A 17,890-nucleotide genomic window follows, 5' to 3' on the forward strand; every position below is an offset into this window, starting at 1 on the left:
CTTCCAAGATGCTGAGATCTACTCCCAGTAATAAAAAACCTGCCAGTGATCTACCCATTGTCTTTGCCCAGAGTTCTTGAGTTGTGGATCGACCAGTAGATCGCGATTGACCTGTTGCACATGCCTCCATTCTAGGAACAGCATCCCTGATGCAGAATTTCACAGAAAGTCCCTAAGATGATTCCCCTTTCAGACAGGATACCTGAGCGTAAGCCAGCAGGGTCCTCCTCTCCGGCAGCCCCAGAACGGCCTCCGCTGTCCGGTGCTTGGACACTTGAAGGGCATGGAGGCCTCTCAGGGCAGCTGCCTGGCAGTTCTGCATCACCTGGAGCAAGAGATCTTGCTCTGGCTGCAGCAAAAGTCAGGCTGTCAGTTCCTCTCAACTGAAAGTGCAGAGTGGGGGGCAAAGAGCTCTGGCACCAGGGGGAAGGTCCCTTTTCTTTCGAGGATCCTGTAGCACCCTGCTTGTGGTTAACGCTTAGCTGAAATGAAATATTCAACGCAGCAATAGAGAAATTAAAATAATAATTTATTTGTCAGACAAATAAATGATAGGCACAGTGGTATATGGTTACCAAAGCTCTGCCTGCCCTCCAGCCCTGATGGCCAGCACTTATATTTCCTCAGCCCAGCCCCCTTGCTCCTCCTTTGGCTGCCTCTGTCCAATCAGCCTGGTTGAAATTCCTATTGGCTGTTTGCTAGAACCAATCATAAAAGATACACCCATTTCCTATTACCTTTTATGGGAGACAAAGAGCTATATTTCCTTCTATCCATAAATGGCAGACAAGTAGCCATATATCTTACATTTGCCTCGACAAGGCACCTTAATTACCAGATCACCTTTTGCCCCTGTTGCCCCTGCATTCCAAAACAAATGGCTAAAACAGATGGCTCATGGTATTAAGTTCTATCTAAACAGAGATCTTACTATTTACCTACTCTTAATTAGTGTTTTTGCAGCTTGGTTGTATACTGTAATATGTAGGGTCAGTGTAACCTTTGCTCCCAGCCTGTATTTCCCTTTTACAACCTTGAGAAACCTGTCTCCTGCTACTGCTTTAAATCAGGGGGGCCCTTGTCCAAAGTACTGCCAAAGTACTTAGCCAGCTGGTTTTCTGCCTGGCATGAAATATTTGCAAATCTTTAAGCTCATTTTAAAATACAGGCCTTGATCAGATACCTCAATCCTATTCGGAATAAGGGAATTTCCCTGTAAAAAAAGGGAAACGTTGACAGCTATGCTCTCCCTACTCTTGTTTCCTCCAATACTCACCATTGCTGGATGAAGAAAGCCTGTGGCACATCTTCAAGAAGAGAAAAACAAGTAATAAATGAAATAAGAAACTGAGAAAATAAGAATCCACTGATTGCCTCGCCTTGTCCTCCATCAACTGCCACCAACTGCTTTCTCCTCCACTCGCCTCACTACTAACCCAAAATGGCCGCCTGCAAGTCTGTGGTCCTTGTCACCATGGCAACCCCCCCTCACCTGGACCTGGGCCCACCTGGCTCCACCTATTGGGAGATGATCTATAATGAAATGAAAAAAAGGTTTTAAGATAACCTTTGTTAAAAGATCAGAAGCGTTTTTATTAGGTATTTTAGGGCAGTATTTACCAAAAATTAAGAATAATCCATTCATGTATGTGACAACAGCGGCCAGAATTTTACTAGCTCAAAGATGGAAAGGCGATGAAATACCAGCGAAAACACTGGCAAGAAAAGTTGGTGGAATACGCTGAAATGGCGAAGCTAACTGAGAGACTTAAAGATAAGGACAATAATGACTTTTTAAAAGATTGGGAACCTTTTAAGATGTATATAGAGAAACAGTGCATAGAAATGAACTCACTGGCAGGATTTGAGTGATACACTTACAATGGACAAATACAAACAGAAAATGCAGTTATGAGGTAAAAATGAGAAGGAAGAGACAAATGTTATAATCTTCATTTTAATATATAAATACAAAATTATAAGCAAAAGAAACAGAGGTGTTATAAACCAGGAAGGGAAGTTGGGGGAAGTCGCATGGCGGGGGGGGGGTGTTAATTGAAATTGTAAAATGAAATTTGAATGTTTGATTATGTTAAAATTTCTTTAATTAAGCTATTTTTTAAAAAAGAAAGGAAAGAAAAGCAATGGCTCCTCTTACTTAAGGGCCCCACAGACCTCATGGGACACCAGAGCAGATTCCCTTGTTGCTTTTTTGAGTCAACCAGCAATGGGGGTTGCATTTCCTTATTTCCAGGAGGGCTGTTGCTAAAGCACATGACATGCTCTTCACACTTAGTTATCTATTAGGAACACAGGCACAAATTATTGTGTGTGTGTGTATTTGCAAACTACCCCAGTCTCTGAGCGGTGAGATTCCAGGGGTCCTAGGCGCTTCCCCAGATTCAGTTTCCTTGGAACGAAAATCAGCGGAGACTGTGGCGTCTTTATGATATCTAGTTTTATTTACTCGTATACACAACCGGAGTGTAGGACGGAGGGGCTCACAGCATCAACACCCAAACAGATCTTGCTTCTCCATTAGTCGCAGCTTTGGCTCCAGCACAGAGCAAGCTGGTTTTGGGGTTTCCCACAACTCTCTCTGGGTCTTGCTTTCCTACCTAGCAGCCAGGTGAGATGGGAGGGGGGAGGACAGCCCCCCCCCATTAGCTGCAGCTCTTGCAACCCAGCTCCTTCTTTGGGGATGCTGAGGAGGACACTCTATGGCCAGGAAAGGCCCTTGTCTTGCCAAGAAACTTGTCTGTGGGAATCGTGCATCCATAATGCTATGGACAGGGTGAATGTCTTCTAGAATTCTCTGGTGTCACCAGAAGAGGAAGCCATTCTTTTCAGTTAGGTCTGTTCTCAACTACAGAGGATGAGTAGCCTTGGAAGCCTCTTGGGGAGATGGAAGTGATGAAAGGGCTGAATCCATGAGGGAAAGCTACTTGCTCTGAGATGGGGGAACCTTTGGGCAAAGGCCAGCTGAGTAGAGATGCTGTTGGCCGCTAGTTTCCGCTCTTCCCCATTGTCACAGAGGGCGTAACATCGGAGGTCCTGCGGGAGGAAAGATGCCTCAGAGTCAGGGGCCAGTCTGGGCCAAAGCGGCCCCCACTGCCCTCACCACAGAGTCCCTGGCACTCCTGGACCATGAGGGTTGCTAACTTTGGTTGTGGACCAAATTGGGGGTCAAACTGTCAGTATTTCATTCTCCCATTGCTAGTGTAACATGATATCCATGTTTACACCTTCTGTACTGTCTGTGTAAGAATGGAAGTCAGTCTGTAAATCACTTCCATCCTTTGTTTTCTTTTACTCTGACCGAGGAGCCGGCTGTGGAAGACAGCTCACGCCATGTTTCTTTGTTATTTTCCGCTGTAAATAAAGCTTGATTTCACATTTTAACACAGTTTGCAGCACATCTGCAAAGAGAAGGACATGGGGACAGGTGACTCCGTCCCTGAGCACCTGGCAAGGCTATTCCAAGAGTTTTTTCCTGGATTCCAAGTCCTACTGCAGGGGAGGAGGGACATCCCAGGCCTTGGGGGCAAATCCTGGCCTCCTTCTACCAGAATGTGGCTCCCCAGGCTAAGGAGATGGTCAATCTCTGGTTCCACTCCACCCTTTTAAAATTTAAATATCAAAACAGATCCCAACTTTCAGAGCATGTAAATCACAGGAGTGGAAAGACCTCTGCTCCACTCACAGAAATGGGACTATACCTCCTTCTCCCACCTTTAAAGGATACGTAAGGAACCTCAACTTCACTCTTCAAGCCAAAAGACAACACTTTCCCGTCCCCAGGCGAAACCCCTGGCCTTTCATTGGTAGAGCAGCCACCACGCCTGTGGCGTTTACCTCAGTGCTGTGCGGGGACTGACTGAGCTGACGGTGACATGCTTTCTTTCTTTCTTTTTTATATATAATTTTTATTAAAATTTTTCCATTATACAAATTCCAATATCAAACATTTTTCACAAATTTCAACTTTTTGGACTTCCATCAGCTTCTCTGCCAATCATCCGTATTTTCCCATTTTTACACATTTTCTAAATTTGATATTGCATTTTAATATTACCTTTACTCTTTCTGCTTAACAATACTCCTCTACCTTTCACAAAGCCTCTTTAAATCCCACTAGCGTTGTTTGTTCATCACATATACTTTTCAGATATTCTACAAATTTTCCCCAGTCCTCGATGAACTTGTGATCCCATTGATACCTAATCTTCCCAGTTAATTTGTCCAGTTCTGCAGAGTCGATAAGTTTAATTCTCCATTCTTCAAGAGTCGGTAGTTCCTCCTGTTTCCATTTTTGGGCCATCAATATTCTTGCTGCTGTTACTGCATATTGAAAAAGTTTATTATCCCTTCTATTTATTTCTCTTCCTGTTATTCCTAACAGAAAGGCTTCCGGTTTCTTTACAAATGTATATTTCAACATCTTCTTCAATTCATTATATATCATTTCCCAGAAACCCTTCACTTTCTTACACTCCTACCACATATGATAAAATGATCCTTCTTTTTCTTTACATTTCCAACACTTATTACATGTTTTATACATTCTTGCTAGCTTAACTGGTGTAATATACCATCTATACATGCTTTCAGCCTCGGACACTTGGCGGGTTCTGAAATGGCCGTGCAGGCCACATTCACGACCCTGGGGGGCTGGATTCGGCCCATGGGACATAGTTTGAGGACCACTGGTCTACACTGACTGGCAGCTTCTCCCCAGAGTTTCAGGCAGGGATTTCGTCCAGCCCTTGTAGGAGATGTCAGGGGTTGACCCTGGGACATTCTGCATGCCAAGCGGATGCTCTAGGGCTCCCCATATTTGCCTAGCCTTTCAACATTATGGTATTAGCAACCATGGAGATTCCACCTGCTTCTTTCGAAAGGAGAACACTCACCTGATCAATTTAATAAATAATAATAATAATAATAATAATAATAATTTATTTATACACTACCCATCTGGCTGGGTTTCCCCAGCCACTCTGGGCGACTTTCAACAAAATATTAAAATACAATAGTCCATCAAATATTAAAAGCTTCCCTAAACATAAAAAATAACAACAATCCATTATCAGTCCATTGAATTAGCAATTAAGCATTTTATTAGCATAAAAAGCATGCATGAGAAAGCATTACTCATTTATGATGAGAATAGGATTTATTTTGAAATTTACTTGGTTCCTCCTTGGTAGCCAGTGCGATTGTTTCAGCAGGACTAGAACTCAGGACCCGCTGCCTTGAGGGACATCTAAGAGCAGTTGGGCAGGGGAAAGGTCTCCCTTGGGAGGCGGTGGACTCTCCTTCCTTGGAGGTTTCTAAGCAGAGATCGGACGGCCATCTGCCATGGATGCTTTAGCGGAGATTCCTGCATTGCTGGGGGTTGGACTAGATGACCCTGGGATCCCCTCCTATCTCTCCACTCCTGAATTCTAGGAGGAGCTTCCTTGCCTCCTGCAAAGCCCTTTTCCCTGCAAGCTCTTCCTCTGGTTTCTGGCCAAGGGAGGGAGATGCTCAGAGTCCAGCCAAGAGCCTCACCCCCAAAAGGATATCTGGGCATTGGCATAGCCATGGTGGCAGCTGCCCCCTTAATCCATAAAAAATAATAAGAATCTGAGGTTCTGCCAAGCGAGAGAGGACTCAGCCGGAGGGACTCGGCTTGGCAAGGGTTAAAGGGAAGTGAGCTGCCTTCCTAGAGAGGCCAGGAACCACGGGGGGGGGGCTGGTCCTCCAGAGCCAAGGCCCCTCCCTCCCCAGTCCTTTCCTTGCTTTGGGGTCTCTCCTGCAAGGGCTGCCTCGCTCGCCCCTCCTGGGATCTGGTGAGTCTCCTCTCTCTCCCCCCAGAGGGTGCAGTGGGGAGACGGGGGGGGGGGGGGAGGTACCAGGGCTGCAGCAGGGGAGGATGCCTGGGGGGGCCTGATCAGGGAGGGGCCAGGTCTGCCACGCTCTCCTTCCTGGAGATCACAGGATCCCAAACTCATCTGGCCCTCCGCCCCCACTTCAGAAAATATCTCCCTTCTTTAAAGAAAGGAGTCCCTGGGACTTTAACTCTGTGTGACATCGCTCAGCCTCATTGCACAACAGAGGAAACATGTCCAAATGGTTTTCCAAAGCTGGACGAGGAGGTGGACTAGCCCCCCCGTGGAGGAAGGACGGAAGGAAGGAAGGAAGGAAGGAAGGAAGGAAGGAAGGAAAGGTGGGAGAGAAAGGCCAGGGATAAAGAGAGGGATCCCAGCCCCTGGTCTGGCTGCTGCATTGCGGACCAGTTTCCCAGTCGTCTCCCAGGGCAGCTCCCCACGGAGGCCACTGCAGCAATCCCCTCGCCCTCCGAGCAAAGAAAAAGGGACCCCACCCCAGGAGTCTGTCTGGAGAGTGGCAGAGAGTCCAAGTACAAGAAAAGGAGACAGAAGCAGGGGAGGGGGGGAGCAACTCCTGAGGACCCACGGGTGAGGACCCCCACTAGACCCACAAATGACTCCCTTGTCAGTCGGTTCTGACTTCATGCATTGACTGGAAGGCAGCGAAACCAGGTTGAGTAATCTCCCAGAAATCCCTTCAGTTGCTTCCACATTTTGCGTGACTAGAAGGCTAGAGACTTATTTCTTCTCCTCTTCCTCCTCTTTCTTTTCAAAAAGATAGCTCACGGTCTCAGATGCGGTGCAGTCCAGCCCTGGTTCCCAGCAAGACTCATCCATGCTTCCTCAGGGAACCATTCCCCCTCCTCACACACAAATTCTGTAACAGAACAATGTATTTGCTTTTTAGGATATGCTACAGCTTCTCATTTAGAAGGGCAGAACTTGTCAGAAGACCGAAGGGTTCCTTCCAATCTTTCAGAGGCTTCCTGGGCGCACAAATGGATGAGCGAGACTCAGTTCTCCCCGAAGCAGGAAGAGGCCATGCCAGCCAAACTGGGAGCAGTGGGGGATTTTGGGAAAACCCAGTGCAGAAGATCCTGGGTGAGGAGGACACCCTCTGCTCAGAGGTGCAGAGCCAGCAGTTGAGGCAGTTCTGTTGCCAGGAGGCCAAAGGACCCCGAGAGGTTTGCAGTCGACTCTGCCACTTTTGCCACCAGTGGCTGAAGCCGGAAAGGCACACGAAAGCTGAGATGCTGGACCTGGTGATCTTGGAGCAGTTCCTGGCTGTCCTTCCCCCGGAGATGGAGAGCTGGGTGAGGGAATGCGGAGCAGAGACCAGTTCCCAGGCGGTGGCCCTGGCCGAAGGTGTCCTACTGAGTCAGGCAGAGGAGAGAAAGCAGGTGAGAGAGACTTTCGTCTGGATATTCCCAAGGGGCTCCAAACAGGATAGAGAACATCCCATAATGATCTGCTGATGACCCATCCATTTTCTAGGAAAGCATCTATGGAATGAGATCTCACACCCTTCAACTTTTTGCCATTCTCTTTCTAATATTTCTCACCTTTCTGTGTTTTTAATCCGTGTTTCTTTCTCAGGGAAAGGATCTCTTTGCAGAAATGGACGTGGATTCCTGTGAGGCAGAGAGGCCTCCGTTGGACACCAGAGAGAGGCCACTGGGTAAGGAGGAAGGTGGTTTTCTCCGTTTGGTCTCATTCTGTTGGTTTTCCAACTCATCTGAGGGTTCTTTTCATCTTGTTTTGGGGGGAGACAGTTGGGAAGAAGGGTCCAGAGGAGGGGAGATTGATTTTTGCACCACAAACATATGAAATGGGCACAAACATTCAAATGCTCTCAGTAGGTAAGGCTTTCTCAAAAGCCCATCTGCAGTTAGAGATGCCCTGTTTCACCTGTGAGAGAAGCAGACACTCCTGGCGTCCTGCTTACCTTTTATCTCTTGCAGGTGACAGAATGATGCCGGCAAGACCTCCTGATCCGTCTTTTCACGGGGGCAGAAGGGAAGAAGCAGTTGAGGAACCAGATCAGGTCAGGGGTAGCTGCCTTGTGGGGACAGAGGCCGAGGGATGGAGCAATGTCATGCACTGGTTGGGGACAGAGGAATGGTGGGAGGATGCAGCTGGGGAACCAGGAAGGGAAGATGGCTGAGAGCCCAAGAAGTGGAGGTAGAAGAAGGATGGGCGGTTAGAGGGGGGAAAGGGAGAAGGCTGGGGAGAGGAGGCGTCAGAAGCTGAAAGGCTAACAGGGCTTAGTGAGCTGGGAAACTCTGTGGCAGAATGCAGTGCAGAATCAGAGGCAGAAGAGGAAGGAGGCGAGTGGGAGAGGAAGGTTGGGAGGCAGAGGTCAGTCAAGATAAGGATGCCAGAAGCCACCCTCCCTGCTTGTCTCTCAGAGCCAGGAGACCCTGTGTATTGCAGAAATCTCTGCTAGATCATCCAAGACAGATGGCCATCCAAAACAGGCTTATTTTATTTCTAGATTGATCATTGAATGCTAAAATCGGTTTCTACGTAGTGAACAAATCAGAACAAATAGTGGCCTGGATTCACCTAACTAGCCGCATCGGCTGCAAAATGGGACCTGCCCCCTTTTTCTCCCCCTCTCCATGCCTCCATGAATCCCTTGAATTTGGCTCTAGGGCATTGGGAGGGAACTCCCCAGAACAGCTCAGGAGGAGAGGGAAAAGTCGATCCTTCCATTGGGGAAACTGGAATGCTTGCCTAGGCAGAATGACTTGAAAAACAGAATGTGGAGTACCACCTATTGCACAAAGACAAATACCCATTATTAAAACTTAAAATTAGCATCCTTATTTAAAATGTGCAGCAAAGCAATCCCATTGAAACAACATCGCAATGTACAGGAAGGAAACAACAGAGAATTGTGTAGCAGATCATATTTCTGCTGTCTCAGAGGAGGACATATCCCTTTTTCATTTAGGGTCCAGTGTGCTTTGAAGATGTCGCTGTTCATTTCACGGATGAGGAGTGGGCGTTGCTGGATCCTGGCCAGAGAGCTCTGCATAAGCACGTCATGGAGGAGAATCGTGGGATCCTGGCCTCTCTTGGTAAGGCTCCCTGTGGTATCGTCATATCTGCCTGGAAATTCAAAAAATACCTCTATGGGACCAACCTCATCTATTTTTACAGAGCTCAACAGCACCCCCTATAACACCTGGGAACCTAACACCCCCACCCCCAGTTTTTCCTTTGAACAACCTTCCTGAAATTATTCCTTTTTCTACCAGGATTGGGCTGGTCTGAACTTCCCAGGCCATCTTCAATGTCAGCTTCAGAATTGTTAGGAAAGATAAGTAGCTTCAGGTTTTTGTTTTTGCTCCTGTCAGTCTTGGGTTGACCAAAGAGACGACTGGCAGCGAAGCTCAGGTGCTGCCAGCCAGAGAAGAAGCAGGCCTAGGGAGAGGAGAGTTAGCAGCGGAAGGCAGAGAGGAGGGGGAGAGGAACTGTCATCTGAGCTCTGAACAAAGGGGAGAAGAAAAAGGGAGACAGAATGACAGACAGCTGTGTGAGAGCTACAGGAGTGAGTCAGAGGCTGGAATGCAGGAAGCATTCTCTGTCAAATCTCCTAGGATCTGAAAAGTGGTCGAGGCGCTCTAAAGATACTGGAAGAGAAGGTGGGGGCTTCCGTGCTGGGGAAGGTGGAGGAGCTCAGTCTGGGCAACTCCATCTTGTGGGGAGGACGAAGAGTAGAGGAGCTCCGTCCAAGTTTGTTGTTTTAGCAATAAATCTGAAATTATTAACAGCCAGAGTCGTCTCACGTTTGTGGGAGAAACCAAGCCATAACAAGGAGTGACATTGGAGATGGAGGGGATGCCATGACTGGGCCAAACAAAATCCATCCCAGAGAAGAGCTAGGCTTATGGAATCTCAGGTAGTAGTAGCAGTGATGAGGATGATACAGTGTTACCTTGGTTTACAAACTTAATTTTTTCCAGAACAGGTACCACTGTAGTAATAATAATAATTTTTTGTAATGGCTTGGCTCTCCCACAGAAGCGAGACACCGGCAGTAATTATCTCGGGTTTATTGCTCAAACACATAAATCACTCCAGAGCTCTTTCACTCCATGTCTGACTTCCAAGTTTGCAGTTGCCAAGTCTAAACTCTGCCCCTTCCTCTTCTTCCAAGAGGGGAAAAAACCCTTTCGCTTCCCCTCTTTCCCCCTCCTCTCACTGACATTTTTGCGCCTTCTAGTTTTTGGGCTAGCTATTCCTGGCCTCTCCCCTTCTGTCTCTAAGCTAAGATTCGTATTTTGTGGATCTTTGCTATCTGCTGCCTGCTCTCTGTTCTCTGAAGCTCTGCCACTCGGCTGCCCCTCCTCCCTCTCACATTCCAGCTCACATTCCAGTTTCCTTATCTCTCTTTGCTTGCTTTCATACATTCCAGCCTCTGTCAGCTCCGGAACAAAGCTGACATTTTTATTTCTACCCTGCCCGTCTGGTTGGGCTGCCCCAGCCACTCTGGGCGGCTTCCAACACATATATAAACATGAAACAGAAATAATAATATTCTGATGCCATATAAAAAGAACATTAACTTAAAATGAACAACTTATACTGGTGGCCAAAATTCTGGAAACCTTTTGTGAAAAGTGTATTTCTGAGGTTTGATGGCTCATAACACCACTTTTGTGTGGAGTAATACCATAAAATTATATATCAATGGAAAGATAATTTAATGAATAATAATAATAATAATAATAATTTATTATTTATACCCCGCCCATCTGGCTGGGCCTCCCCAGCCACTCTGGGCGGCTTCCATAAAAACCAAAAATACAGTAAAATATCACACGTTAAAAACTTCCCTGAACAGGGCTGCCTTAAGATGTCTTCTGAATGTCAGGTAGTTGTTTATCTCTTTGACATCTGCTGGAAGGGCATTCCACAGGGCGGGCGCCACTACCGAGAAGGCCCTCTGCCTGGTTCCCTGTAGCTTTGCTTCTCGCAATGAGGGAACCGCCAGAAGGCCCTCGGCGCTGGACCTCAGTGTCCGGGCAGAATGATGGGGGTGGAGACGCTCCTTCAGGTATACTGGACCGAGGCCGTTTAGGGCTTTAAAGGTCAGCACCAACACTTTGAATTGTGCTCGGAAACATACTGGGAGCCAATGTAGGTCTTTCAAGACCGGTGTTATATGGTCTCGGCGGCCGCCCCCAGTCACCAGTCTAGCTGCTGCATTCTGGATTAGTTGTAGTTTCCGAGTGTAATGTAATGACTTTTATGAAGGAGTATTTATTGGAACAGCAGTCATAAAGAAAAAACGTGAAACTTTTGGTAAACATTGGTAACCTTTAGCTTTAATTACAGCCTTACAACGCTTTCCCATGAAGTGAACCAAATTTTTAGTTCTGCAGCTGTAAGATTGTGAAACCAAGATTGAATTATTGCCTCTGTTAATTGGCCTTTATTGCTGGGTTGCCTCTGATTAACAAGTTTCTTTAGTCGGCTCCATAGATTTCTGATTGGGTTAATGTTTGGACTATTCCCAAGCCATTCCGGCAGTGGAATAGGATTATCTTGAAAGCACCTTTTTCACACAGCAGCAACAGGACATGGAGCTGAGTCCTGTTGAAACAGAAAATAAATATATAAGTAGGAGGGGGCCGCTAGGGGCGCCTTGGAAGATGGCGGATATTAACATCTATCCAGCTCGCACAAGGTAATTAGAGGCTGATTATGGGGAGTAAATCAGTCTCCCTCATCTCTCCAGGGAGGAGAGATGCAGTTTTCACCCGCTGTTGCCATAAATCACCCCCGAGTTCGGAAGAAGGAGGGGGTGAGGCACTGGGTGCACAACCCTCGGCGGGCCTCGGAACTCCTCCGAAGCTACTTCCAGGAGCGAAACTAGTTGTGTTACTTAAAAGGAAAAAAATTGGTGAAAGATAATGCACAGGCTTCAAGAGAGGCAGGAGGTTTTTATCTGCTAACAATTTTACCACTGAAATGAAGAAGACTGAGACGGAAGATTACATCAAAGAACTACAGACATGCTGGTATGTGGATTGGAGTGCAACGGAACTAAAGGGGGGGGGGAATGACTTTTTATCTTTTTTTGCTCTATGTGATTAACTAATAACCCTCCCTCTTAGTATATCCATCACAGCAACTAATTGGCAAATGGGACTAAAAAGGAACTGTGTGGGAATAATATGAATTTAAAGGTTTTACTCTGTGAAGGATTTGGAAAGAAGGGCTCTCTTTGTGACGCAGTTAGAATGGAGATTTGATACGAGACCCGTGTTGCAGGAGGTTTGGTCTTGGGGAGGGCGAGCCAAAGATTTATTACTTTCAATGAGATTGTGACCTGGAAGGGGCAGCCCTCCTGGAAAAAGACTAATTTACGATGCAACAGGTCGGGAAAGTTAAAGAGCGAGCTTTTGGACTGTATTTCATCGGAACAACAAGATGGCGATTGCTTGCTCGAGCGGAAATGCCTGGATTATTGGGATTTACGAGAGAGCAGTACAAAGCTCACACAGAAATACAGATAAGACTGTTTCTTTCAACCCACTTGCGGAGCAATTCGGTGGTGAATGGAAAGGAAAATGAGTAATGACAAGGATTTAGAAGAAGGGACTGGAAATATCATTCTTAATATGAAAGCAGCAGAAAATATTTGAGGATTGGACTCCTGCCGATCAAGAAGCATGGGTACCACCCACAAAAATTTATAATTTGGAAAATAATTGGATTACATGATATGTATTGTTATAATTTGGACTAATTGGTTTGGTGTGTTTAATTCGGTAATATGAAACTTAATAAAAATTATTATTTTTTAAAAAAAGTAAATATATAAATATATATTTATATAAATATATATAAATGCTTCAGTATCTGAGTAAAGATCACCTGCGGAAGGCTTCAGTTTGGGCTAAAGTATTTCATTTTTTATTTGGGGGCATTTCCATTCCCATTAATGACGGAAATTATGCCCACACCTTTTGCTGCCATACAACCTCAGATCATCACACTATCTGGGTGTTTCACAGTTGGTGTAATGCAAGTAGCATGTATTTTTTTAAAAAATATATTTATTAAGATTTTTGAATTTAATACAATACAAAAAACATAAAGTCAAAAAGAAAAAAAAGAAAAACAAAAAGCAGAAAAAATTAAAAACACATAAAGTTCACAAAATCTATTTTTCAATAACATATTTCCCTGACCTCCTCATACCCCCCTTTCTTGTATTCCAATTCAAATTGTTAATTCAGCAAATCCTTATCCATAATTTTTAACCTATTTCTATGCTTAATTTAACATATTATTATTTTACTTTTTCTCTTTCATTCATTTCCTCAATTTATTTTTGCTAACCTTATTTTCCTTTAATTTAGCCCGTTTTAAAACCAACCAATTTTACCTTATCCAAACTTCAACATCAACACCTGTACCTCAATATACATTCTTAAAACATTCTTTCTAAAGTCGACCCAGGTTCCCTTCCACGAATTTCCCAAATTTCATACACATTACCAAAACAAAATGAGAGTAAAAACACATTATAATTATGTACCCTTTGGATTCCCAAGCCCCACACCCCCCTTTCCCGGTTTCAGTCCCCCACAAATATCCACCAGTCTTAATCTAGTATTAGCCTGGAGACCTCACATCCGAGGCTCTTAATTCTCTCTCAATTCCTCTCTGCTGGTTTTTCTGATAGTCCTTAAAATTAAACACCAAATCTCAGAAACGCTCTGGCCCTTCAGGATCCATATTTCTTCCAACCAGTCTTCCATACTTAAAGGTGGGGCCCAAATCTTGTTTCTTACTCCTTTCAAAACCAAATGTCCCCAAGGCTCCAACCTCCACCTTAAGCAATTTTGTAATCCTTAGGTCTTCAGATCTCCACATAAGGAGATCTCTCCTTTTTTCCATCTCCAATTCAGGCCAGATTTTCCACATCAAGTTCTTATTTTCCTTCATTGCCATCATGTCAAACCTCAAATCCTCTTTCAACATCTGCAGAATTACAGTTCCTCCTTCCTTTTCTTCAGGGACAACATATGTCTCCTTCTCCAAGTACTCAATGTTGTCAAGTTTCTCTTTCTGTTCAGTTGGATAAACTTCCTGATTCAAATCCTTATCAGGTTCCATGATATTGTTTACAGTTGAGTCCAGAGTTGTAACATTTATAGCCAAAACATCAATTTGGCCTTGTAACTTTCCCAAGAGAACAAAGACTCTGTCTAATTCAGCCTGAACTCTCCCTCCTCCAGCCATTCTTGTAATGTCCCAAAACCCCCTCTAGAGGGATTTTGGTTTCTTAATGTTCATTCCAGTTCAAATCCAAAAATCCAGTTAGTTTGTATCGGTTCTTCCTTGTTTTCAACAAATTGTAACAAAAATTGTAACAGATATAACCAGCAGAAGCAGCAGAAACAAAGTTGTCTTTTTCTGTCTTGACAGCTAATTTGACAGCTGTCAAGCTCTTTAGTACCTCATCAACAGGCTCTCTCGCGGAACACTCCCGGGTCCGGGAGGGTGACACTTCAGCTCCCAAAATTAGCTCTTTTATCCTCCAGCAAGATTTCTTATACTGCCAAACCGTGAAATTAAAGTCTTTTACCAAAGAAGGAAAAAAGAGGTTCTCTCGACCTTAGTTAGCAGGTTTTGCTTTAACTTGTTTACAAGACGGGGAGGCAGACTTCCTTTTTACACCTTCCCTGATCGTGCCTAATTCTTAAAAAAAAAAAAAATCTTTACGATACCAATTTCCGTAGTACTCACGGGTTGTTACTTTTAGAGTCCAATTGTTCCAAAGAAGAAGTCAGCGCTCTCCGACCATGGCAATGCGGCTTCACTCTGCAGGAGAAGCAGTCGACTCTCAGCACCGCTCCGCTCACCCCGTCCCCCATTCCGAAGCCTTTAAAAAGGCTCTTCACAGGTCGGGGGGGCGCAAATGGTGCCCGTCGAGTCACCAAGTTCACAGGCTTCACCGCCTGTGATTTTTAAGGGTCCCCGCGTCACCGAAGCGGCCAGACCCGATCCTACAGAGCCGATTCCCTCCGGAGCTCAGAGGGAATCCGCCATTAGTCGATGGCGCTAACCCGGAAGTCTCGGTGTAATGCAAGTAGCATGTAAATCTTCTCTGATTCTTCCCCTTGTGTATTTCATGGCATCACTACCAAGCAAGGAGATTTGGGTCACATCCCTCCAAAAACATTGTCCCATTGTTCCGCTGTCCAGTTAACATGGGTTTAATCTTTTCAACCTTTGCTTGAGAGATTTTCTTTAATCATTTAGTCGTGTACGACTCTTTGTGACCCCATGGACCAGAGCAGGCCAGGTCCTATTGTCTTCCACTGCCTCCCGCAGTTTGGTTAAACTCATGCTTGAGAGATAACAATGGCTTTTTCCTTAGAATTCTAACATTTAGAGCAGTCCTTGCACTCAACTTCACATTACATCTCGCCATGTCATCTTGTATACACCAAAATGATTTTCTTCTGTCATGTAGGGACAGTCTCTCTATTCTTCGATCGTCACTTGCCTTTGTGCACCTTTTCCTGCCTTTACCAGTCTGATTTTATAGTTGCTGAGTCTCCTTATACCTCTTCAATAATATCGAAATGCCAGCTTTGGTTAGGTTTTCTCCAATCTTTCATCTAATTTCTTCATAACTGTAGCCCTGTTCACTTAATACTACAATTTTACATCGCTTTCTGGGTGACCAGTCAACTCTTTGTGCCATTTCTATAATTTTATTATGTTTTACAACCTCACTAAATGAAAGAACAAAAAAAAAAACCAACTTGACTGCAATCACATAACACACTGACAAAAGTCAACCTAAGCAAGTTGTGCTTCCTTTTTCTGGTTATTTGACTATAACATTTGATAGAATATGGGTAATTGAACAACCTTTGTTGAATTGCAGTCTTCATTAAATTATCTTTCCATTGATATATTATTTTATGATATTACTCCAAATGAAGTGGTGTTATAAGCCATCAAAACTCTGAAATACACTTTTTTCCAAAAGTCTTCCACAATTTTCACCACTACTGTATATCAAACAAACCAACATTCAACAACTCATCAGAACATAATAATAAATATGATGGTTAATGACAAACAACACAGGTAATGAACACCCCCCCAACTTCCTTCAGTTCTTCTCCATTTGTTCCTGAGGCTCTAATCCCTTTTTGTCTCCATTGCAGATTGTGATGAATCGAAAATTGAGAACAAAGGTGACCACGATAAAATCCCCAGAGAGGAGAAGCCGTGTAAAAATTTAGAGTGTGGAGAAAGCTGCAATCAGAGCTCCAATTCCACTTCCCATCAACAAAATCTCATTGGAAATAAACTCTATCAGCGCATGGAATGTGGAAAGACCTTCAGCCAGAGCTCCTCTCTCACTTCCCATCAAAGAATTCACACAGGGGAGAAACTCTATCAGTGTGTGGAATGTGGAAAGAGCTTCAGTCGGAACTCCCATCTCACTAAGCATCAGAGAATTCATACAGGGGAAAAACCTTATCAGTGTGTGGAATGTGGAAAGAGCTTCATTCAGAGCCACGATCTCACTTCCCATAAGAGAATTCATACAGGGGAGAAACCCTATCAGTGTGTCGAATGTGGAAAGAGCTTCAGGAAGAGCTCCGATCTCACTTCACATCGAAGAATTCATACAGGGGAGAAACCCTATCTGTGTGTGGAATGCGGAAAGAGCTTCAGTCACAGCCACAGTCTCACTTCCCATCGAAGAATTCATACAGGGGAGAAACCATATCCGTGTGTGGAATGTGGAAAGCGTTTCAGTCACAGCCACAGTCTCACTTCCCATCAAAGAATTCATACAGGGGAGAAACCCTATCCGTGTGTGGAATGCGGAAAGAGCTTCAGTCACAGCTCCGGTCTCACTTACCATCAAAGAATTCATACAGGGGAGAAACCCTATCAGTGTGCGGAATGTGGAAAGAGCTTCCCTGAAAGCTCCTCTCTCACTTCTCATCAAAGAATTCATACAAGGGAGAAACCCTATCAGTGTGTGGAATGCGGAAAGAGCTTCACTCAGAGCTCCTATCTCACTAAGCATCAGAGAATTCATACAGGCGAGAAACCCCATCAGTGTGTGGAATGTGGAAAGAGCTTCACTCAGAGCTCCTATCTCACTAAGCATCAGAGAATTCATACAGGGGAGAAACCCTATCAGTGTGTGGAATGTGGAACGAGCTTCACTCAGAATTCCAAACTCACTTCCCATCAAAGAATTCATACAGGGGAGAAACCATATCAGTGTGTGGAATGTGGAAAGAGCTTCAGTCACAGCCACAATCTCACTTCACATCAAAGAATTCATACAGGGGAGAAACCATATCAGTGTGTGGAATGTGGAAAAAGCTTCAGTCAGAGGGCCAATCTTACTTCCCATCAAAGAATCCATACAAAGGTTAGAAAAACCATTGTACAGATTTAGGAGCCAGGCAAATCCACACTTTTTTAACCAGGCCTTTGGCTGATTGACATTTAATGCCCTTTTAAAATGTGGTGTTTTGTGTTTTTATTTTGTTTTTTTATGTTGTAACCATCCTGAGACCTGTGGATGTAGGGAATAGCTGCCAACTTTCTGCACCACCTAGAGAACCCACAGAATTGTGGCTTCTACTGGCAACACACATAGGAGAACAAATGAAAGACAAACACAATGAGCAGGCAAAACCCTGGAAAGAGCCATACCAAATGGACATCCGGTGCGAAGAGGTCACTTTACCCACTGCTGAAGAATGCCACAGGTAGAGGAGATGGAATGCTAAAAGTGTTCTCCGGGGCAAGGGGAGCTGCTGGGAAATTGAACTACGAGCTCAAAATATTACTTTTTTAAAAAGTTGCTGCCATTATAGGCATTCCAGGCAGAAAGCTGGAGGGTGAGCAGGCCCAGGCTATGCTGCACCCAAGAGTGGGGGTGAAGGGAGAAGTGAAGAGACTGAAAGCTTTTTCTTCCCGATGCGTTTGCGGTGCGGCTCTGA

At 44.9% G+C, this 17,890-nt stretch overlaps 1 protein-coding gene across 1 annotated transcript; it reads left to right on the plus strand.

The window, feature by feature from the left end:
* The first annotated feature begins 7,461 nt into the window (after positions 1–7,461).
* On the plus strand, positions 7,462–17,657 carry LOC310760788 (uncharacterized protein). The gene is made up of 4 exons (XM_083609951.1): positions 7,462–7,551; positions 7,835–7,917; positions 8,830–8,956; positions 16,082–17,657. Exons 1-4 carry the CDS (start codon positions 7,491–7,493, stop codon positions 17,338–17,340), a joined length of 1,530 nt encoding a protein of 509 aa, XP_083466077.1. The 5' UTR covers positions 7,462–7,490; the 3' UTR covers positions 17,341–17,657.
* The last annotated feature ends 233 nt before the right edge of the window (positions 17,658–17,890 follow it).

This window comes from Podarcis filfolensis (genome assembly GCF_964270895.1).
Source record: "Podarcis filfolensis genome assembly, chromosome: 4".
Classification (NCBI taxonomy): Eukaryota; Metazoa; Chordata; class Lepidosauria; order Squamata; family Lacertidae; genus Podarcis; species Podarcis filfolensis.